Source organism: Ceraceosorus guamensis, assembly GCF_003144195.1.
Source record: "Ceraceosorus guamensis strain MCA 4658 unplaced genomic scaffold IE81scaffold_4, whole genome shotgun sequence".
NCBI classification, from domain to species: Eukaryota; Fungi; Basidiomycota; class Exobasidiomycetes; order Ceraceosorales; family Ceraceosoraceae; genus Ceraceosorus; species Ceraceosorus guamensis.
This window is the reverse complement of record NW_020289999.1, coordinates 486712-509413: the sequence shown is the minus strand read 5'-3', so window position 1 is coordinate 509413 and position 22702 is coordinate 486712. Positions and strand designations below refer to the sequence as shown.

At 56.1% G+C, this 22702-nt stretch overlaps 7 protein-coding genes across 7 annotated transcripts; 3 read left to right on the top strand and 4 right to left on the bottom strand.

Annotated features, from left to right (window-relative positions):
- The first annotated feature begins 598 nt into the window (after window positions 1-598).
- IE81DRAFT_166899 (hypothetical protein) lies at window positions 599-2575 on the top strand. The gene is made up of 2 exons (XM_025510584.1): window positions 599-1136; window positions 1234-2575. The coding sequence occupies exons 1-2, from the start codon at window positions 724-726 to the stop codon at window positions 2186-2188; spliced, it is 1368 nt and encodes a 455-aa protein (XP_025372876.1). The 5' UTR covers window positions 599-723; the 3' UTR covers window positions 2189-2575.
- On the bottom strand, window positions 2409-6624 carry IE81DRAFT_363947 (hypothetical protein). Its single transcript, XM_025516821.1, has 16 exons — window positions 6417-6624; window positions 6096-6336; window positions 5703-5987; window positions 5303-5633; window positions 5169-5238; window positions 5083-5091; window positions 4991-5015; window positions 4794-4916; window positions 4688-4732; window positions 4497-4605; window positions 4375-4437; window positions 4012-4298; window positions 3865-3942; window positions 3704-3800; window positions 3399-3637; window positions 2409-3326 (listed from the first exon to the last, which is right to left on the bottom strand). The coding sequence occupies exons 1-16, from the start codon at window positions 6449-6451 to the stop codon at window positions 2568-2570; spliced, it is 2796 nt and encodes a 931-aa protein (XP_025372875.1). The 5' UTR covers window positions 6452-6624; the 3' UTR covers window positions 2409-2567.
- Window positions 6625-6645: 21 nt separating this feature from the next.
- Window positions 6646-9901, bottom strand: IE81DRAFT_320018 (putative bifunctional purine ade1). The gene is made up of 5 exons (XM_025512895.1): window positions 9533-9901; window positions 9389-9455; window positions 8773-9315; window positions 7955-8707; window positions 6646-7880 (listed from the first exon to the last, which is right to left on the bottom strand). Exons 1-5 carry the CDS (start codon window positions 9764-9766, stop codon window positions 7003-7005), a joined length of 2475 nt encoding a protein of 824 aa, XP_025372874.1. The 5' UTR covers window positions 9767-9901; the 3' UTR covers window positions 6646-7002.
- A 2825-nt stretch (window positions 9902-12726) lies between these two features.
- Window positions 12727-15593, top strand: IE81DRAFT_166818 (hypothetical protein). Its single transcript, XM_025510583.1, has 2 exons — window positions 12727-13060; window positions 13133-15593. The coding sequence occupies exon 2, from the start codon at window positions 13155-13157 to the stop codon at window positions 15255-15257; it is 2103 nt and encodes a 700-aa protein (XP_025372873.1). The 5' UTR covers window positions 12727-13060; window positions 13133-13154; the 3' UTR covers window positions 15258-15593.
- On the bottom strand, window positions 15356-17719 carry IE81DRAFT_320015 (hypothetical protein). Its single transcript, XM_025512894.1, has 4 exons — window positions 17117-17719; window positions 16413-17027; window positions 15971-16339; window positions 15356-15861 (listed from the first exon to the last, which is right to left on the bottom strand). The coding sequence occupies exons 1-4, from the start codon at window positions 17550-17552 to the stop codon at window positions 15509-15511; spliced, it is 1773 nt and encodes a 590-aa protein (XP_025372872.1). The 5' UTR covers window positions 17553-17719; the 3' UTR covers window positions 15356-15508.
- Window positions 17720-17917: 198 nt separating this feature from the next.
- IE81DRAFT_320014 (hypothetical protein) lies at window positions 17918-19200 on the top strand (the record flags this gene model as incomplete). Its single annotated transcript, XM_025512893.1, has 3 exons — window positions 17918-18270; window positions 18479-18550; window positions 18701-19200. Coding segments are annotated over exons 1-3 (242 nt in total), but the record flags the coding sequence as incomplete, so codon positions are not given.
- IE81DRAFT_308872 (DUF1751-domain-containing protein) lies at window positions 19145-21152 on the bottom strand (the record flags this gene model as incomplete). The annotated part of the gene is made up of 5 exons (XM_025512384.1): window positions 20316-21152; window positions 20124-20244; window positions 19865-19942; window positions 19521-19774; window positions 19145-19466 (listed from the first exon to the last, which is right to left on the bottom strand). The coding sequence occupies exons 1-5, from the start codon at window positions 20744-20746 to the stop codon at window positions 19145-19147; spliced, it is 1206 nt and encodes a 401-aa protein (XP_025372870.1). The 5' UTR covers window positions 20747-21152.
- Between the last annotated feature and the right edge of the window lie 1550 nt (window positions 21153-22702).

Genomic DNA, 22702 nt, shown 5'->3' with positions numbered 1-22702 from the left:
CCGCGCGCTTTCATCTGGTCAATGCGCATGACTCTGCCTCCGCTATCCTGACGACTGTTCGGATCAAACTCTGTTGGGAAATCAGCAGTCGCCCGATGTTTCCCACGACTCGCTACTGACTGCTCAACCCGAAATGCGCTCGGTGCTTCATCGATCTGTCAAGCGACCAATGTTGACAGCGTCGACTTCTTCGAGAAATCGGTATGCAATGCTGCACCTGCCCAAAATACCAGCACAACATCATGCAAGCACGGGCAACGGCTCATCGTCCGGCGTATTCAGCGACGACACCCGGCGTCGCGAGCCCCACGAATGCAGTGTCTTAAGATCGCTGCGGGGCTCAAGTACGCTCAACGACACTAACTGCTGTCCGTCGATCGGGAGTAAACGCGCCAGCCACAGCTTTCCTTCGCCTCGATCGAGGGCACTTGGGCCTTGCGCACGGCAACCATTCAAGAAACTCAACGGATGATCGCCCGACTGCCCGAGAAACGTGCGTGGGAAGCAACGGCATAGCAGGTCTAGGCAATTGTTGGCTAGACAAAGGTTGGCGTGATGCACCCCTTTTGGAGAAGGTGGCCATTTGCTGAGTGCTCACCGCTTTGAGCTTTACTGCGGCTGGTTATTGGCCAAACTTCGATTGGATGTTTCGCCCGGCCGGATAGCTTGGTCAGCGCAGCCACTTGTGCTTGATCGGGAAATGCGCCCGTCGTCGACGCATTGATGTGCCTGGCTGTGTATGAATGGCAGGCTGGAACCAGCTATTTCTCACGCCAAGGGATCAAAGACTTGCGTTCAAGACCTCTTGCCTCCGTCACTTTCGCTTCCACATCTCGATTTCCTCGGTTACTACTGCCTCTTGACGAGCGCGGTCTTTCTTTGCTACATTTCCATCCGCTTGCTCCCACGCTCTACATCATGCCGCTCCAAGTTCGCTGGCCGACTTCTAGCTCCTCTCGTGGCTCCACTGGGCGACAACACTCCAATTCGGCTCCCCCGAGCTCGGTTCCATCGATAGCTCAGACGCCCGACGTGCCAATCTTGATCCCGAGGGACGAACCTCCCCCTCATGGACCTTTGAGCGCGTCCTCAGCGTCTCCTCAGCGTAGGCCGGCCCTCGCTTCGCCGCTGATAAAGTGAGTGTTTTGGCGCTATCGGTTGCCTGTGCTTGATTAAGTACTTGCCAGCTTACAAACATTATTTGTCCTGTGATCGCCTCTCGGCCATGTCAAGTTTCAAGAAGCCTGACAACCTCTTTCTGATACATTCGAACATCATGCTACCATTACCGACTCGTGACGCTAAGATGGAGACCAAGAGACGCTTCATGAAATTCCAGCCCAACTGCTACCAGCCGATGCTGCCACCATACGTGCTCACCCAGAACGAAAAACAGGAAGGCCGTTACAAGCTCGATGTCGACTTCATGCTGGCTTGGGCTTGCAAGCATACAGACCCGTGCCACTGCATCGTCAAAGGATCAGACCTGCGCGAAGCTGTAGAATTGCAGCGCGATTCGCCCGAGGGAATGGACATCCTGCTAGACGCTTCTGATGAAGCAACATTGCGGGATCAGGAAGGAAGGGCCAGCGTAGTGCCTTCCGCCGATCAGGCGTCACACAGTGCACTCGGCCTCGTACTCGATTCATATCTCTCTGGACCCGACGAGCAAACGGCTCCCACCAGGTCACCGACGTCGCCCAGCGCAGCTTCGATCCTTCAAAGCTACTTTGCGACTCCCCGGGCGCACTGGAATGAGCCAACCGCCACACTCGGCACCACTGATGTGGTCTCGCAACAAGCCGATGTTTTGGAGGATCACGAAATCAGCTCTACACCGTCAGCAGAGCCATCCCAGCTGACATCGCCGTCAACGGCTTCATCCTACATTATATCGCCCGAGGTCCTCGCCAGCATGCCCCTGCCTAGGTCCGAGACCACATCACCTCGCTCCACAAAGTCGCGCCGTCACTTTTGCGTCGCCCTCAATCGTTACACCGAACTTTGCGGAGCGGATTGTCTTTTGAGCCCTGCTTGTCGATCTCCATCACGCATGAACCTAGAAGCCGACCGCGCACAGGCTCGGGTCGAACGCGTGCGCGAGCAGAACAATGAAAGCAGAGTCTCTCTCACCCCGCATCCAGCGCCAAATCCAGAGCCCGCGAACAGCAGCACGACGGACATCTAGTGAAGGTGAAACCATACCTTGCGTCCCTCAGTAGGCAGTCGGCATAGCAGGCCTGACCTTCTCACGCGGCTCAACGTATGAAGTAGACGATCCATGATAGTGGCTCTACTTTCTCGCACATTGTTCGTCCTCCGAGCTTCCTCACGACCGGACGATGTTTGGCCTGAAACTCAGTCGACGTATGGAACCGCATTTGCCCATACCATGCGAGACCTCAGAAGCATATGTCTACTTGAATTCGCGTGTGAAGGGTGTAAAGAGTGCGTGCAAGCAATGTAGAGTGACGTTTTTGACAGCGTGACTGGCAAGAAATAGCGCATCGGAAGAGTAGGAGGCCAGCAGATGATAGCAAAAGGTGATGGAGCAGAAATGACTAAATCTACTTGAGCGGGTCGAAGTCGCCCCAATCCACTGCTTGTTGAGCTGCTTTGCTGGTGGCGCTTTGGGTCGGCTGCAAAACCGCGCCTCCCCAACCCGGTGGGCCTGGAAGGCCCGAGGCGCTCGCGGTAGGAGCAGGCGCTGAGGTGGTAGGTGCCGCTCTTGAGCTCGAAGAATTGCCGGGAGAGTTGCCGAGGGTGGTGTGACTGAATGAGCCAAGACTAGACGTCTGCGGTAGCAACGGTGGTAGACCGCCAGAGCTGGAGAGCGACAACGCGCCTGAGCTTGAGTTACCAAAGCTCGAAGCGGGCTCGAGGGAGATGTTGTAATTAGGGCCGCTGGAGCTAGTGCCCGAGAAGGATGTGTTCGTATGAGGAGCAGGCCGAGAGGATGCACTAAGGGAAGGAGTCAGTGAGCTTCCGCTCCAGCCAGGGGGAGGAGTGGGTGCAGCTGGTCGAGCGTGGATGATATTTGGAGCACGCGAGCTGGAGGGAGGGGGTGGCGGATTGAGGGATGGCCGAGCTTGAGAAGCAGATGAGTTGGGACGGAGCGGTGGCGAGGTCACGCCGCTCAGCGAAGATGAAGGCAGGCCTCCAATACTGTTGCCAGTGCTCTGAGGGTGAAGTACTCCTCCTGAGAGATATGCGGAAGATGCGTTTCGTGCTGTTGCTGCCCGCGCAAGACCGCTCGCGGTGCCCGTATGAGAAGGTGTGAGCGCGGTCGCGGCCCCTGAAACGCTTGGGGTTGACGTTCCAGATGCCTGAGAGTGTGGATTCGATGGCGTCGAGAATCAGAACGACCGCCGAAAGGAGGACTGACTCTACAGACTCACCAAATCGTCCCAGCCGAAAGGATCGCCAGCGTTGGTCCCTGCATCCTTTGCAACGAGCGCAGAGCTCGAATTGCCACCGGCAGCGCTTCCGACTAGAGTGGCGAAGTCGATCTCGCCAGTCGAGCCACCTATGCCTGTCACACCACCGCCGAGACCACCGCTTTGATGCGCTCCATTGGCAGAGGCGTAGCTTTCGGTCTGATCTTGGAGATGACGCTGCTCTCTCAAATACTCAAGGTCTGTGACGTACTCGTGACGGGCTAAGCAAGGCATTTACGCCGCGCATGAAGTTATTCTACACTCACGTTCGCGCTCCACCCTGTCTCCCATCTCCCGCACGGTTTTCATGAATCGCTGGAACTGCTCCGCCGTGAGCTTGGCGCTGACCGACATAGACCAAAGCTGCGTGCGGAACAATCACCTTGTGAGCCCCAGCTGGTTGACATCGATCTAGAAAGGCACTGACCTGAGGGATGATGTGGACGGCGAGCGTTTCGCGGTCTAGCTTCTTGGACATTGCTTCATCGACAGCAAGTATTGCGATCTGCAGACAACGGGCCCAGGTATTTAGACTGACAGAATCAAGACCTCCCGTGCTCAAATTCGCACTCACCATGACACTTGGCTCTCGGGTCTTGACTCGGGCAAGGACCGGCACCAGCTTCTCGGTGATCGTGTGCTTGTCGAGGATCTCTATCATGCTGTGGAAGCACATCAGAGTCTGGATCTTGCAGGACAGCGTGCGAGTGCCAACGAATAGCTTGACGAGTGCTGGATAGGTGACCTCCTTCACGTGTGCGTACTCCAATACTTGGCAAAGTCGCGGGACCGCCTGCAATGCGCGCTCTTGCACAATCACTTGCTCCGCTTCGAGAGTCGAGTACAGCAGAGGAGTTACTTCTGTTAGCAGGGGAAATAGGGGACCTCCTGGTGACGTCAGCAGCCGGCGACTCTCGATGTGGGATCTCCCACGCACCTTCTCGGAACACCGGTGGGCTCGTCTTCGAGACGAAGAGTTCCATTTGGTCAAGCAGAATCACTTGAGGCCGCAAGGCGTTAGCGAAAGAGGTGTCGGTATGCGCACACGGTCTCACTCACACTGATTTTGAGGAGGATCTTGCAGGGAGAAAAGCGGCTTCAACTTGGGCAGCACGTTGTTTGTGAACTCGATCGAGCTCAGGTTTGTGCTGATGACGAAGACGTTGGGCTGAGCCAAGAGGCGCCAGTAGACCGTCAGCGAAGCAGAACCAAACCGCAAGGAAGACAGCCTCGTACATTCTCGGCCTCACCAAAATGAAAGGCAGCAGAGATCTGTCGTTCATCAACTCCAGCAACTGTACACCACGAGGAATCAGCGAACAGTGGCTGAGCACGCTTGGATCCAAAGAGACTTACAGCCGGCAGCACCTTGCGCCGTTGAAGCCGCTGGCTGAATTGCTCTAAAATCTTGAGCAAGCCCTTCAAGAATTGAACGCGCTCCTCGCGTGACCTTCCAGCAAAATTGTCACGCTCCATAAACTACACAAATAAGGTGTGATTGGTCAGGCCTAGTGCTGGCTTCGTGCATCAATCCGATTTGTGCTGTGCCTCACCTTGAGAGTTCGCACCAGAACATTGCTTTAGGGGGCAGGGTCTCTTGACTGAGCAAGGCGGCTTGCTACATTCACTCATGCCTAGTACTCACTTGAAATATCTGTACCAAGCACACGCAAGAGTTGTGCTGTGGTGAGCAAGCTGAAGCAAGCTGAAGAGGTAGACACTAGCACGCACTCGGAATTTTGAAAGTCTGCTGCACTCGGCCTGCCGCCCGGAAACCGCGTCAAAAGTGATGCCAAGAGGCCTGCGAACAGTAGCTTGAATGTCAGCATAGATGTTTCGACTAAGAATGGCGTGCTCGATCTCACCTAGAACATCCTTGCCCATTTTTGCCCAGCTTGCACTGCCAATGATGCTGCCCAAGCGATCTGCATTGCTTCTGATGTTCGCAACAGCGTTCCGATTTCGAAATGGAGGATCTCCCCTGTTGTGAATGGCGTACACCACGCACCCGAGCGAGTACATGTCGTTGCCTGAATCGAGCTTGTCGTCCAAAGCGTACTCAGGCGCAACGAAATTGAAGTCTCGTGACAGTTGAGGAGGCAGAGATGGATCATAGTCGAGAATGCAAGGGCTCGGCGTTCCGTCTGGTCGCATCACAGGGGTCAAGAAGGAGAAACCTCCAAGCTTCCAGTCGCCCTGTTCGAGGCGACGCGATTGACAGTCAGCAGCCTAGAGCAGTGAAACAGACGTGCCGAGCCCTCTCACCTTGGCGTTGATCAGAATTGCATCAGGGGTTAGGTTGCCGTGAATCATCTTCGCGGAGTGCAGGAACTCCAGCCCCCGAGCCACCTGCAGCAAGCCCTTCTGAATCTCCACCTCATCTAGCTGCACATTATCCGATGCTCTTCCTGATGATTCGCTGGCCATCAGTGCTTCCGACAAAGGCGCGAGCACCGGTTCCGTTGCAAAAATCAGCTCGTTCCTCGTTTCCTCCAACGGCTCTTGCGTCTCGAGAACGCATGGATGCCTCAAGCGAGTCAGTGAGGAGGCCTGGTGGCGTAGGAAGGATGTCGTTAACGTTCGCCATGCGATTTGGACGCACAAGGCTAGCGCAGGTCTCCAAGCACCTAGCCGACAGCCAATCACTTCACCTCTCACCTCTTTCTTCAACGTCTCTGCGATCGCCTGCCGCTCCCCGCCCCGGCTTGTGAACGTGTGCGTCCAAATGCTGACAGTCGTCCTGCCATCCGATGTGGCACCGCCAGCAGAGCTGCTTGGACCAGCTCCATTTGCTGGTGCTGATCCACTGCGATGAGCTCTTTGTATCTTCCATAGGCCTGCGTAGACTGCCGGAATCTTCTCGTCAACTGTATAGTTGGCACTGATGTTCGTGCGGCCGCTGCAAAGCTCGCAATATAGGTACTGAAATGTGTAAGCTCTAATGTATCATGGCCAACATCTGCATGCTCTCAAACGTACAAGTACGAGGACGCTTGCGAAAGAAAGGAAGCCATTGTGCTGAAAGTCGCTCGTCCTCGCTTGTGCGTCTGATGTCTTCGAGCTCGATTGGGAGATTGGTCTGGGGCAAGGACTTAGTACTTTGATGCGTATGGAGCTTGGGTATGTGACTCAGCGCAGGCGTCTTCCAGTCAAGTCAGAGCCTGATGGGCAGTCGAAACGATATCATTGGATGGACGATGAAAGCACAGCTAGCAGGCAGTGTTGGGTGTGTCATTCGCCCAGCATGCAGCTGGAAGCGCCCATCATTCCGTGCTTTAAGTCAAACACGTGACCGGCAATGCGAATCAAAAAGTGCCCGCTCGCGGTCTGCAGAGGGTCGGCTCCCCAGTGCCCTGGTATCAATGAATCCATCCATGTTCGGCCTGGCGTTAGTGGTAATAGGAATGAGATTGGGCTTGAAAGAGGCTGCACTAGCCACAACCTGCTTTTGTGACGGCTCCCATTGATCAAGTCCTTACAATGCTCATTGCGAAGCACCTGTACATCGATCCTTCACAATGCTCAGTACGATGAGAGCTTATCAATCGATTGCGACGATTGATATCTAAGAAAGCGCCCAACTCTCGAACCCGCGATATCTAATGCCAGCTCCTTCCTCAATGGACCCCATCTGGATGACGTGTTCTTCCCCGCCCAGCTTCAATGCCTCAATGGTCTCTTTCACTGCGCTCGCTTCGACCACGAGCACCATTCCGACACCATTGTTAAAGGTGCGACACATTTCTGCTGCTCGCACCTCTCCAATCTTCTGCAACCAGGCGAAAAGAGGGGGCTGCGACCACGTGCTGACATCGATAGTGGCGCCGAGATGCTCAGGCAAGATCCGAGGAATGTTGTCCGTAAAGCCTCCACCTGTGATGTGAGAAAGCGCTCGTAGCCCCTTCCAGGCCGCATGCGCCTGAGGTTGAGCAGAACCTGTCTTGCCGTCAGAAAGGCCAAGCAAAGGTGACAAGGACTCGACGTAGATTCTGGTAGGCTCCAACAGCGCGTCCGCCAAAGTCTTGTGCCTGGATGCGGAGGCGAAAGGAGCAGGTGCATGTAGAGCAGTGAGACCACCAGCCCGCGCGAGAATTTTCCTGACTAAAGAGAAGCCGTTGGAGTGTAGGCCGGACGATGGCAGGCCGAGCAAGACGTCTCCTATCTTGACTTCGCTCACCCGGGGAAGCAGCTGCTGTCGCTCTACAGCGCCTACAGCGAACCCAGCTAAGTCGTAGTCGTCTGCAGCATACATGCCAGGCATCTCAGCCGTTTCGCCTCCGATCAGTCCGCAGCGTGCCTGTCTGCAGCCAGTTGCGACACCCGTGATAACTGCTGCAGCGATCGGCACTGCGAGCTTGGAGCAGGCAAAGTAGTCCAGAAAGTACAGAGGAGCGGCTCCTTGCACCAAGAGATCGTTCACCGACATCGCAACGAGGTCGATGCCTGGAGCCGGCAGCAAGTCACTCATCAGTGTGGAGGCGGCGCAGGCAAGTCCTGCCTCTGTTGTCCCCACTCACCGACCGTATCGTGCTTGCCCGCGTCAAGCGCTACGCGGAGCTTGGTTCCAACGCCATCAGTTCCTGACACAAGCACAGGATCCCGGAAGCCGCATGCCTTCAAGTCAAAGACACCGCCAAAGCCGCCCAGACTAGCGTCGCATCCGACTCTTTTGGTGCTCTTTGCAGCTGGCTTGATGGCTTCTACGAGAGCATTCCCGGCATCCACATCAACCCCGGCGCCTGCATAGGTAAGTCCCCCAGCTTTCGCGACAGCACTATTCAGAGCTCTGTGAGCAATGTCTCTCCGCAGAACCATGCCTTCGAACTTGATGCTTTCAGTGCCCTTGTACGCCAATGCAACTGCGGCCTCGAGGTCAGGCCCCGAGGCGCTAACGACCAGAACGCGACCACCGGCTGTGACCAGCTGGCCATTTTGATCAATCTTCGTACCAGCGTGATAGACGGTGACGCCTGCCGGCAATGTACCTATCGTGATGGGCACGCCGACAGGGTACTTCCCCGGATAGCCGCCCGATGCCAACACGACACTGACAGCTGCGGCTTGCTTTGTTCTGGGCACGACGGAGTCCAGGCGCCTCTCTGCGCATGCCAAAACCAGCTCCGCGAGCCCAGCGCCGCCTGCGCTGGTGTCGATCAATTCCAGAGCAGCCTCTGTTTCAGGATCGCCAAAGCGCACGTTGTACTCGAGCACTTGAGGGCCCTTTTCGTCCAGCATGATGCCTGTGAAGAGCAGCCCAACGAAAGGAAAGCCTTTGAAGCAACGCACAAGAGTATCAGTAATTCGCCTTGCAATCATTTAGAGCTGGGTCACGTACCATCCTTTCGCATTCCTGCGATAGTCGGCGCAATAACCTCCTGTTCTATTCTCTCTGTCATCCCAGGAACAAGACCCTCCGGGGCAGGAGTGTAGGCACCCATTCCGCCGGTGTTGGGCCCAATATCGCCTTCGCCGATACGTTTGTGATCTTGACAGCAGGGCAAGCTGTACGTGCTGTATCCATCTGCGAATGTGAGGATAGAGAGTTCGGGGCCGGACAGCCTTGCCTCGATGACGAGCTCCGCGCCTGCAGCGCCAAAGACCTTGTTCACGAGTATATCCTGAAGTCCTTGTTCAAATTCGGCTTCATTTTCGGGAAGGAGCACGCCTTTGCCTGCAGCCAGACCGCTAGCTTTCAGCACCACCTTGGTCGGACCACCGCACGAGGCGACAAAGTTGCGAGCATCGACGATCGAGGCTTCGTTGAACACTGCGAAGGCTGCTGTGGGAATATTGTGCTTGGCCATGAAAGCCTTTGCAAATGTCTTTGAACCCTCCATTTGCGCGGCCACTGGAGAGGGCCCAAAGACGGGCACGCCAACTGTATGAAGGTGGGCTCAACTATGAGATTTCGTATGAACATGTAGGTGGTGCTGCTCAAGCAAAAGACTCACTCGCTCGGAAAGCACCCTCCACACCATCTACCAAGGGCTGCTCTGGACCTGGAATGCACAGATTGATCTGCGAGTTGGGGAGTCTACATTAGTGGTGCCCAGCTAGCGCTTCGCAGCACCAGCACCAGCAACTTGCACACTCACATTGTTCAGCTTAGCCCAGGTAGTGATAGCAGCGAAGCCATCTTTGGGACCGGCATAGACATCCAAATTGCTGCATCTACCGTCCAGGCCAGTCCCTCCATTTCCAGGAGCAACAAAGACATGCTCGACGATCGGAGAGCGGAGGAGATGATGCGCAATAGCATGTTCGCGGCCCCCGGATCCCAGCAGCAAGACCCGCAGGGGCTGCATTGCCGAAGTGGCAGTCGTGCTCATGATCGGCGATGACGCAAGGCTGATTTGATGTTCGTCTTGAGCACGCCCCAATTGTTCGGGGTCAGCTCTTCGCGGAGGTGGTCATGAGGCGAAAGTGAACACCTTCCCTATGCCTCGGTTTGGGGAACTTGTGCATGACTCGTCAATTCGAAGAGAAACGCGGCGCGTCTGGAGCCAAGAATTTTGAATTTTGAATCGTGAGCACGCGCAAAATCGGCGGATCTGTCACTTGTCACGTGATTATCACGTGAAAAGGATCCTGAGCGCTATGTCGGGAGGCTGCCCCCCGATTCTTCTCGAAGCGGCATTTGACAGGGTCAACGGCCTGCCGCCGCCTCCAAGACTCGCAAAGAAGGCCTGGGCACGCTCGGCCTTGGAAGCGTTGCATGGTGCGATCGGACCGTCAATCTGATCGGTACACCTTGTATTGAGGCTTGGTTGTCGACCTGGGAAGGCAGCACGAACACGCGGAAGTATAGAAGAGTCATGCTTTATCCATGCTGACGGCTTCGCGACGACAACTTTTAATTAACTGTTTGGAACACACGTCGCCAGCAGCAGGCAGGCCCCCGCGTGTGTATAGTGGTAGTAAGTAGTATGCGCATGAGGTCGGGCGCAGCTTGCAGAACGCCGAAGCGCCGAGGGTCCTTGTACCGCCCTGCCGCATGCTGCTGCTGGCGGCTCTCATGACCTCACGCAATTCATCAATACAATATCACCCAATTGAATGCGAATTGAGAACCTTGAATTTTCATGAATCCAATCAAAAATGTTGAGTTCAGCCCCGATCAATGCTCACACTCTGACTCAAGACTCATCAGCACGTCATGAGCGGATCCACTGCACGGTCCTGATCGAGGCATGTTGTCCTCGAGCAAGCTCTGCGGCGCAGTGCCGTGGAGCTGTCAACATTCAAACAGCACCTTTAAGCGCACTCAATGAAGCTTGCTGTCTCGGTGTGTCATCGATTAATCCAAGTCGACGGCGCACCGGCGCCACATGACTTCTAAGCAAGTCGTCGTGGAACGCCTGAGGCTCTCTCCACAGCAGTGAAGACAGAAAATGAGGCTTACCCCGAGACTGAGGCGCACGGAGCAAGAAAACAAACACGAGGTAGGGGTGCAGTCTCTGCATCGGAAGAGCAGACCATCAGGGTCGCGTGAATTTGAGCAGTCTTGAAGCAGTCTTGAAAAGGCAGGAAAGCAGGTCTTGACTCGACCAACAAGCCGGCCGCGCTCTTGGACACCTTGACCGACTCCCGTCTCTTCAAAATAGAGGCACCATCTTGCTCATGTGGACGAATTCCGAGCTTGAAGCTACGTTCAATCGAAACTTTGGACGCGGCCTTGCTGGCTACTCAGACTCTCGCGGCGTCTGAGCGAGAAGGGACCCATATCACACGTGCGACGTGAAATTCCGATGGTTTGAGGGTTTGCCGTGCATGCGACTTCATCGGATATCCTTTATGCTTCGTGATTGTGTGCCATCGGAGACTCCGCTCGACTTACCTCGACCGAATTGGTGTGCTTGCGGGCTGCTGTTACGTCGAACCCAGGTGCAGGGGACAGGTGTAGATACCGTGGACAAGGGATATGAACCCAGGCGCCGCGTGCACGTGTATTTTCGATCCGATTACGCCGGTACAGTGAGTGTGACTCTCGCCGCTGAGCGGCACTCGGTGAGTCGTGAGTTGTGACGTGACGCAAGCTCGGCGCGCGGTACGGGGCACCGTTTACAGCTAGGTAGTTGGCCGTGCTGCAAGCATCAAGAGCAAAGGGCGCGCACGCGCGCGCCCGCATGCTTCTTGCGCCCACATGCACGAAATGCACGCACATCTTTTGTGCCTTCCACCGCTGCTGTGCCGTGCCCGCACTGCATGGCGTCCAGCCCAGCATTTGCAGCGCACCTCGACCTCTCCGGACCATCATGCTGCCTCTTATTGCTGCTGGCTGTACTCTATAACTTCTCTGCTCCATCTGCTCATGTGTCATGCTGCAGCACGCTCGATCTTGGACTGGAGTTTAGATACGCAGCAGCACCGCATGGATCGTCAATGCGTAGGAGCGCTTTAGTTCGAGCTCCGCTTTGAGTCTGCAGTGCCTTGATCCCTCTCCCACCAAGTTGACTCCCACGCATACGCTTGCGCGCTCGTCATTGCCACACTCGAAGGCATCCATTCATTCTTTGCCACGAATCAGAGTTCCAAGATACAGTTCGGCTCAACATCCTCACTGTTCATTGCTTCCAGCTCTCCGAACCGTCACTCAGCTTCGTCCCTTGATCACCAATCAACATCACCTTCTTCCTCGACCACCTGCATCACCCCAACTCAGCGCGTCCCATCCATCGCGCTGCATCACCTCAGCTCTGACTGTTCAACGCGTTGAATCACCTGCAATCGTCGCCGCTGCTCTCCTTTTCGTATTTGGCGAGAGCGGTTCACGCAATAGACACACCAAGTCAGGTTTCAGATCAAACAAAGCGACAGGATCGCTCTGTTTGGCAACCGGCGGAGCTGGATCTCCACCGCTTCCCTCCTCGTCCACGCTCTCGCCCCTGCGGCGCATATCAGGCGTGTACCCACTGGATTGGGCGTCGGCCATTGCCGCTTTCGGGGTCTGTGCGCATCACCTTTCCGCACTTTGGCCGGTGTACGTCAGCAACGGACTGGGTCATCTCCCTTTGCATCTAGCGCTCGCTACCTTGCACTTCTGTGGAGCCAGGGCCTCGAGCCGTTTCGCTGCATCACAAGCCCGATTCGTCAGGTACGCCAGCGGGCTGCCTCCCCCACGCTTAGACGTTCGCGGCACCTTGCGTGCAGCTCCATGGGAGCATCAGACTTTGCAGTGGCTTTGCTTCGAAATTAGGACAGCTCATCTGCGCCCCACCAACGAGCTTGGCACCGCTCTGCTCCCACGCCCTTCGACCGTTATCAGCCCGGCGGCTCTACCAGCGGTTCATTGGTACAACGGTCACACGATTGGGCTCTGATCTTTGCTGTCGACATTGTACAAAGGGTCGACTTCTCCACCAAATCGCGACCATCTCGAGCCTCTCTCTCTCTCTCTCTCCCACCAGCCTGGCGCTCGTGGACTTATCCGTATTATCTTCTTAGCCTTCCTCTTTTATATCCCTTTTTCTATCCTTTTATCCTTCTTTCTCCTCCCTCCTTCGTTCCTCCCTCCCACACATCCTAGACGAATTTCTGTGGGCTGGTACCCATTTTTCGGAGGTCATCTGACGATCCACGAAGCCGACGGACCACTGAAAGCACTTTTGGCTCCCAATTCGGCTGTGAGTACCTGCGCGTGTCCGCCGTATCGCAGACCGCGATGGCAGCGATGCTCACACTGCTGCTCCGCACAGCTCTCCAGGAGCTTGCAACACTATGACAACCGTCCTCGTCCCTATCGGCCTCACTAGCGTCCTACTCAACGATACGCTACACACCAAAGAGGCCAACATGACGATGGTTCAAGAGCCAGAAATGCTGCGACCCACCAGTCCCGCCATTGCCTCGGCCATGAGGGTGCCGTCTGTTGATGCCGAGGAAGACAGTGCGGAGTCCAACAGCAGCGGAAGCTCCAGCGATGAGGAGGAAGCGGCGCCAACTTTCGAAGTGTCCTTGGACGAGGACGTAGATGGCTCCTTTTCGCCGCGCTCTCCTCGACGATCATCGGAGCCGCCCATGCCTGCGGAATTCAGCATCACCCACTCCAAGCTCGAAGAAACGCTCTCCGGACGCAAAACTGGCGGTCATTGGTCAGAAAGCTCGAGTGCGCACGAAGACGGAGCAGTCAAGCTCCCGCTCAGCGCAAGGTCTTCTCGAAGTCCAAGCGTTGCTCTGAGGCATGAAGCCGCCTTGAGAAGCTTTAACATCCGTCGCTTGGTAAGCAACACTACCCCATCAACAGCCGAGCCAAGCTCTGCTCCCGCAACTGTCGCGGATCTCAAGGGCTATTCCGAAGACGGCAGCGAAGAAGGTGAAAATGATCGGGATGTAAGGGCTTATCTGGACACTGTGGAGCAGCGCGGTACGGCAGTCTTTGGCGAGATAGAAAAGGAGGATGAGGACGAGGATGCCAAATTCTTGCCGCCTCGCATCGAGATCGAGCAGGATTGGAACAGCGACGATGATGACGAGGACGTTGACACCCACCCAACACCGGCCAGCAATGCGCAGCAGGACGCAAGTCAGCGAGTACGCAAGCAGGCCTCTATTCGAATGCTCAATACCTTGGGCCGAACACCTCCCACCAATTTGGCTACTGCTACACCGTCCACGGCTACTTCCACGAGCTCCTCTGGCTCACAAACGCTTCCCAAGCCGGTCGGCCTTGCAGCTCGCCGCTCTCACCATCGTCTCCCTTCACTGGATCAGATCGGCTCGCGATCTTCTGTGGCAAAGGTTGGTACACCTCTGCCTTTCAACAAGACCCCAATGCCCCAGACACCGGGTACCGCGAGCTTGCACCAGCGAGCTGTAAGCTGTCCCACCAATGGGATCGGGTCAATGTCACGAAAAAAATATGGTTCTGTTCAGGTGTTCATCACCCCTCCTACGCCCCGCCCTGCCGGCAGCGGCCCAGCTGCCGTGCCTAACGTAGTGCTGGCGAGAAGCAGCGGCAACATTCTGCTCAGCCCTCGCTCACCACACAAGTCAGCAGTGGACGCCTTGCTCACGCCACCGCCATTCGAGCTAGCGCCGGGGCGCAAACGCATGGAGGAAGAACAAGCGAAAGCGGCTGCGTTGCAGATGTGGCAAATGTGGCAAGCTCAAGCGGCGTCCATTGCCGCGGCTAGTGCAAGCGAGCAGCACGCCATGGCATACCAAGCAGCCACAAACCCTTGGATGCGGCAAGTACAGCAGTGGGCGGCTGCTGTGACAGGCTCTCCGTCGATGAGCGCTATTGGAAGTCCTGGTTTGCATAGCCCCGGTACACCTGCATTGAAGGTGGAAGCTGGCTCTACGCCTAGCTTGCCCCTGCCACGCCACCCCCGCAAAAGCTCTCACACTCGCTCATCTCAGCAATCATCGCCGTCGTCCTTTTTGCCCTCGGTCAACTCCACGCCATCGAGCGCCTCTTCCTCCAGCATTTCGATTGGTAGCGGCGCACACAGCTCGAAAGCGCAGTCGGCCTCTGCTACCAGCACGAATTGGAGGCGCGTGCCGTCTGCAATGCTAGAAAGTGGGTCGCACAGCACAGCGTCGACTTCTTCACGCCGCTACGTACCTCCTCATCTTCGAGGCTCGCAGGACGAGCTTGTTGCCGGTTTTTCTGCGCCTGCAAGCAGGGCAAATTTTGGTGCTGAGAGCGTTGAGCAGGCAGTCAGAGCGCAGCCGAGAGATGCGGTATCGGATTCGGTCTCTAGTGAGAGCGGGCCAGTCAAAGCAGCCAATGGAGCTCGCGCAGCAGCTCGGACAAGCATGCTCGCAAAGCTCGGCCAACGATCTGCTTCGCCTGCTCCCGCTTCTTCCTCCGCTTCTTGATTATGCTGTTCTGCGTCTCAAAAGGACCTTTTCACCTCATGACATGCATGTATTGGCTTCCGCACTGCTAAATCAATCGCTGCTATGCTGTCGCCGACTCTAGGGATGTACTTGGCTTTTGCGTCATCAAATGTCATTTGCTGCTCATCGAGATGCCCAAACACATTAAGCCAGCTTTGATCGAGTGCAGAGTGGGCAGACGATATGTTTTCAAGGGTACCATCGGTGGGGAGGTGAGGAATTATGATACATCAAGTGTGAGGCTCATTTTCAGCTTTTTGAGCAGGCTCTAGGATTTCCTTGATCAGATTCTCGACCGTAGAAGCAGCCTGCGTAGCAAAAGTGGTCATCTCTTGCAACTCTCCTCCCGGTGCCGATCCTGCACCAGCTTGTGCTTGACCTGCATTGCCGGTCGTATTGGAGGGTGAAGCGGCAGCAGCTTGCTGACCTAACGCAGCCACTCTGGAATAAAGCGCGTAAGCCTGTTTGAGCTCTGCGAGGCGCGTTTCTGTCGGGTTCGCATTGGCGCTGCTGGCGAGGCTCTCGGGAGCTCCTCGGGCTTCGACCAATAGACCAGCCAAATTCAGAGAAGCTGGGACGGAGCCTGTCAAATACGCAACGTGTTCAGATCAAGGGGATCAGTCGATGTACCTCGATGGCGATGACTGAGCATCAAGGTAAATAGAGAGGGCTGTGCCGACAACAGAACTCACCGTATTCGGTAGCTTTCTCGAACCATTGCCTAGCCAATCTATCGTCAGCCTCCACCCCGTACAACTCCTGATGTTTTCGACTGGCCTTCTTGAGAATGTCCTGCGCCAGGTTATTGAGGATTTCTTCTCCCTCCGGTCCATCCGGCACCTCCGGCTGGTCCTCAGGCGCCGAATCTCTCACCATCTCTTCCCTCAGCAGATAACGCAGACCGAGATTGTGCGCCGATTGGGCGTCTCCTTGCTCTGCTGCCGAGGTGAAGTGATGGTAGGACCGCGTTAGATCGGACTGGCGCACCGAGGGCGGAGTGCTCAGATCCAGTGCCGTGCGGGAGAGAAGGACGCCGAGGGCATGGTGTGCTCTTGCGTTGCCTGTGAAGAGAAAAGTGTCAAGCAGACCGATCAGCTGATTTGAGCCAATTTAGCATTAGCGTCACTCGCTCACCATCAGCAGCTGCCAACTCGAACAGCTCAAAAGCTTTGCTTTGGTTCGCAGGCATGAGCTCTCCGCTCAAATGCAGCACACCAAGCTCGTAGTAAGCCTCGGAAATTCCCTTCTTCGAAGAAGCTTGCAAAAGAGTGATAGCTCTCTCAACCGCCTTTCTTCTCTCTTCTCCTCCCCCTTCACCATCCGCCTTCAGATTTGCAGCGGTTTGCAGCAACAATCTAGACATACCCAGCATTCCCATCGCATCACCTTGCATGGACAAGGTCGCATACATCCTCACAGCAGCGGCTTGCTGAGCTTGTTTCAGCTCCGTTCGGCTGTCTGGTGTAGTGGCGAGATGAAAGCCCAGAGGAGGGGGCGCAGCGCCTTGGAGGACCAACGAAGCCCACGAGTAACCTGCAGCGACGACCTTGGAAGGGTCGCTGGCCAGAGGTTGACCCAGCGCAACATCTGGTGCAGATGTGGGATCGGGAGTGTCCATGGGATCCGAGCCGTAGGCAATCGCAAAGATTCGAAAGGCGATCGGCTGACGACGAACATCTTTGCTTGCCTTGAGCAGGAAGGTGGCCAAGTTATGCAGGTCTTCCCGGCTGAGAGAAGCTGCCGCGAGGTCTGTGATAGAGTCGTGGCGTGATGGAAGCGTGAGCAGCGCTCTATCAGCATCCTCCGCAGAGCACCACTTGACTTGAACGAGTACGCACCCGCATTCACGCCAGCTTCAGTGGTCACTTCCAATCCTTTAGCATCCTCCATGGTCTTTGTATCGGAAGCGGCTCGCAGCTGCTCCAGCACGCGACCCACTATGCTTCTGGCCACATCTCTCGTCATCGGCGCTTTGACCTTGGCATCACTTTCGAAAACTTCTGCTGGCAAGAGACGGTCGAGTGAAGATTCAAGAGAAGGTGGTGGAGGACCTGCTGAGCTTGTGCGTGAAGATTGGCCCGCAATGCTGGGAGCAACCGATGCGAAACGAGCTTGGTGGACCGCCGGTGAAGTACGGATCGCGGTGATGCTGGTCTGGACGCGCGGTCCAAAAGTCGCTATTGCAGCCTGCTGGCGAGCACTTGTGGTGGCAGCTGCCCTGCTCAGCCTGGCAAAAGACAAGCTCTGGTGAGTGGTGACGCCAGCGCCCCGCATCAACGCTGTTGCAGCTCGCATGCTCGTCGTGAAAGATGGAAGGAGTGAGTGGCGATACTATGGAATGGAAACCGACGAAGAAGCAGACAAAAGCGCAGTAGGTGTGACTTGTGCTCCCTCAACAGTAGCATATGTTGACCCGATGATCGCAAGGTGCTTGGTGGTAGATGCGAAAGTGCCAAGGAATGCTGTTCAAACTGAATGGATCGTCGCAGGCGCCCACACCTTCCAGTTTCGACACCGTTGTGGAGGTGCAGAGGCCTACGTCACGTGGCACGCTTGGGTCTCGCTGCAGAAAGCGAAGCTCCGCCCATACGCACGGATGGGTGCTTGTGCAGGCACGCACCACACCTCATCAAAGCAGCCACGGTCCGCAACGATACCGCAAACACCATCACGCCCTCTCCCCACCTTGCGCTTAGCGATCTCTGCCTGCTTATCATACTAAGCAAGTGAATCATTCTAGACACCGTATTCGAAGCCTTCGCGCTTTGTCGCCTCGAGGCAGAGTCAAGGTGGAGGCCGTACGTCACAAGTCTGGCTTCAGCCAGATACGTCGAGGAAACCTCACCAACAAACAACTCAAACGTCAGATTCGCCATTATGACCTCCCAAGCTGGCACCAATCAGTTTGATCAAGCTGCAGCTACGAGGTTCTTGGCTTCTAGATGGGACACTTTACAGAATGCGATAAGTGATCCCAGCTTGATTCAGGCGGGTGAGTGCAACAGAGAAGGGCAAGAGTGTTGTGGGCAAGGCGTGGTGTAGTGTCTGCTTTGTAGTTCATTACAGCAGAGCCAGGTCACTGTTTGCTCAGGATTTGGAGCGAGGATGAAGATGCGACTGGTCTCTCCGCACCGTCGCACCTTCTTCACATCCGCTTGCTTATCCACCACTCACCGCTCGTCGCGCCCGCCCGCACACAGACCGACCAGAGGTGCTCAAGGACAAGCCTCCCGTCTCCAATCGAGGCAGCACAGCCAATCCCAAGCAAGACAGTAAGTCGCTCCGCTCCAACCCTCTGTGCCTGTCCCATTCAATGCCCCGCATGCCCCGCATCCAGTGCATCCCGTCCTCCTTACTCGCTCATTCCGCTCAACCGACTTCCCTCCTCGCGCCTCGCCTTCACCTTCATCTTCATAAAACAGGCAACAACTTTTTGAATCAAGTCTGGAAAGCTGCAGGATATCAAAAGGGACCTAACTAGGGCACCAGGCGCTACTCGGTAGCGCAGCTCGATCAATGTCACACACCTAGCGTGAGGGGCATGCAGGCCCAGCGCACGTACGAGCTCAATCCGACTCGCGAGCGGGATCACGGCCTGCTCTGGCGCTCTGAACATCACAGAGCCACGAGTGCTGATCCATACCAAGTCTAGCCGTATTGCAGGCTCCGTCTGAGGTTGCGTCTGCACGACAAACAGGTCGCTTGAGTATAAACGAGATTGTATTCTTGGTTGCATTCCCACTTGGCAGCGTCGAAAGTGCATTGAAATAGAGTAGCCAGAAGAGGCGGATGTGTCGAGTCGGCTCAAGGGAGCGCGTACATGTTGATTACGTTGACATTACACACCGACGCTTTGTGCGCCCCTCTCAATTCCAGTCATCATCATCATCATCATCATCGTCCTTCCTAGCTCCAATATCACCCGCATCGTGTTCATCCTCCTTTGCTCGTGACACCACGACGGAAGGCACAGATGTGCTGCCGCTGCTGCCGACAGCCTGAGCAGCAGCCAAAGCTTTCTTCTCGTCCGCGGCAGAGGCTGTGCTTGACGCTGCAGGCGCACCCGCAGCATCCCCCGGGCCCTTGCTGCTTCCTGATGCGTTTGCGCCCCCACTGCTTCCGGGTCTGGGCACAGCCCTACTGTCGAGCGCTTTAAGAGCCATCGCCCTTCTCCTCTCTGCCTCAGCTCTGCCGTTGCTCGAGCCTGTCGTATTTCCCGCAGCAGCACCGTGTCCTGAAGACCCGCTGTTGCTCCTTCCTGGCAGCTCCCTTCCTACCCCTAGTTCAACGTCTCCCAAGGCAGAGTATGACCAAGGCTGAACGATGCCTAGCTTGACGAACAAGGGATACAGCAGGTTTGATAGCGCTCCTACGGGCTTGTGGAGGAATGGCGGGAACCAGCTGACGAAGGAGAATGTCTCAGATCTGTCCCCACGAATCCCTCCCTCTCCGGCTTTAAAGAATCTGAGGTAGGCCCAAGAAATGAGCCAGCCGAACTGCGTGGCAAGGGATGCAATGTCACAAGTCAGAGGTCTGACGTCATGGGGCAACAGCGTCTCGGCGGAGCATAGCGCTTAGACACTCACTTGAATGAGGATGAAGGGTGACAGCTCTCCGACCAGGCAGAGCACGTTCGACAGAGTCACGTAGGCCATTGGCAAATCCTGCGGTGGTGCGATAGGGGCAGATGTCAGCTCAGCAGATAGAGGCAATGCGCACCAAGCTGAGCGCTGACTGCCTCCTCTAGCGGCCCCTGTGCACGTGTAGGTCCTCGAGGCACGCCAAAGCACCGTCTTCACCTGCTCTTGCGCACTCGCCCTCCACCCGGCAGCATTCATTGCTCACCCTGACACGGATGCGAACTCTACCGTGGAATAGCTGGATTTGATGTTCAGGAATGAGTTGTGCGAGCGCGACAAGAAAGCCCGTCTGTAGCGCCATGAGGCCATGATACTGTGTGCCGTACCTGAACATCGGCATGCCGGATGTTCAGCCCAAGATCTTCCTAATGCGCGCCAAAATTCTGCTCAAACTCACATGCCTCTCTCGCCTCGGAACACCAAGTAGGCCAGCACCGCCAAGAACCAAGCAATCACGTTGGACCCGACCAATACCACCCCTACGAATTTGACCAATTCTATGGGCCCCCATAATCTTTCCAAATATCTTCCGGCCAGAGGTAGCGAGACGATGCTGATGAGAAACTCGGCCACGGTGGTTTCGCAGATTGAAGAGGTGATGAGTGTCCAAGGGTAGACCCAACTGGTGCCTGGGACCAGGACCAATGCTGGGAACAGCGTAGCGCTGTCTTTGTGCGACCAGCTGAGGATGTGTAATCGAGCATCGGCCGGAGATAGGGTTATCCGCAAGACGAAGAGCAGTAGTGAAAGCGACACTAATGCGATGCTCAATGATCGTGTAGCTATGGGCAAGGACTGCAGCACCGACGCCGCGTCGAAGACGGCCATCTTGGCCGGTCGCAGTAACAGAGTACCGCGATGCTGGTGATCCCGCCGTTAAGATTCGGAGTGGTAGACAGGGAAAAGGTGTAGCTCGAAGAAGACCGCGGTTGGATAGGAGCCCTTAGCCGGCTGGATGGCAAGTAATGAGTGGTGTGTCGAAGATGAAGGGGTGGATGGGTGGAAGGCCTTAGTTCGAAGCGCGACGCTGGGGCAGACTGCTGAAAGCGCAGTCGGAACAGAGCAGAAGCGAGCGGTGAGTCAATGGAACAAGGGAGGAACAAGGGAAACGGATGTCAGGCGGCGGATGGAAAGCCACTGATCGTGGATCGTGAGGGCCAACTGAAGCAGTAGTAGTAGCAGCAGTCGCGCAAGTATCTCGAAGAAGCAATTGAGTTGCGATCGCCGCCTTTCTTCGTCTTCTTGCAGCATCACCACACAGACACACAGGTGCGTGCGTGCTGCTGATGCTGCTGCACGCTGCACGCTGCAAAGCTGTCAAGCTGCTTCGTTGGTCGTCACATCAAATCTGGCTCGCGTCAAGCTGCTGCTGATGCTCGACCGCCGCTCTCGATGCCTGCATGCTTTGCCGCTCGGTGCATGGTGTCTCCGCGTGTGTATGTGTCCGTCATTTTTACTTTAGCGCGCACGCGTCTGCCTTGCTCTGTGCATGCGCGTCCGGCAGAGCGAGCGAGCGCGCTTCCGCCGATGTAAACCAGCACCGCATTCACGATTGACAGCATACGTACGACCCTCAACCCGGGCTGACTAAACTCGAAAGCGGCTCTTTCCCCCTCATGGTCCTCCTCCATCTTTCTTTTGCTCATCTCCATAGGAGTGGTTCGAAATGATCGTAATTACGACTCGTCGTCGGGAGTCGTACTAGTACTAGCATGAGCAGCTGTCGATGGCGGAGCGCGCGTGTGCTCACAAAGCGAGTTGCGAGCGCTATCACGACACGCAGCCAGCCCGACGATGCCGACCGAGCGCAGCCATATCAAGTCACTCGCAAATGCCGACCATCGCTGATAGTCGCCTTGCAGTCTCGGCTACATCTCCGGTGCTTCTCTGCAGGTTTTATGGGGCGAAAGGATGTGGAAGGGGAGCAAGGACCCCGCGGCCGCTTGGCCAGTAGAAATGAGATGAAATGCTCGAGAACATTTGGAATGCTCATCAGGGAAGATCGGTAGATTGATCGCGCTTGCATGGCCGCTCTGCGAGTCACTCGACTTTGAATATGCTTGCTTGGACTCGCGAGGTCTAATCAGAAATACTAATGATAACCTAAATGCTTACTCTGGTATAGATTTCGGACTTGACGAGCAGCGCGCAGCAGACTGCACGCGCCATCAGCGGCATGGACCGTGTTCTATAGCAGAAAAGCGCTACACAAATTTGAATCAGAGAATTAAGGCGAGCAGGCGGGTAGCATCCACGCGACTCCATACACCTGCATGGATGCGTGGCCAGTTGCCTGTGCCGTTGTTGCTGCCGCCTGGACTACTCGCGACTGATGAAAACCGTGCTGACTGCAGCATGCTGCATGCTGGATGTGCTGCCCGCGTATGACGCTGTTGCGTCGGGCGAGCAGCGCGGGAAGACAGCTACTGCTGTGACCTGCGCAGCAGCAGCAGCCGCGCGTGGATACATACATGCAGGTATCTGCATGCATGCATGAGCAGCCCACAGCGAGCCTGCTGTAGATGGCCACGCGCGCGCGCGAATGGGCCTCCGGCCTCATGCTGCTGCTGCGTACATTATAGCGGTGCTCGACTGACACTGTAGCAGCGCGGCGGCGACTGACCTCGTCGCACGCACAACCCACCTGAATTTGCACACACAATAACACAGATGCGAGCGCAGTTGAGGCGCGTTTGAGTTTTTGGATCCAGCAGGTGCTGGGTGGGTGCAAGCGTAGCCGTGGCCGGGCGTCCACGGCCCTGCAAGCAGCAGCAGTCGGTCACC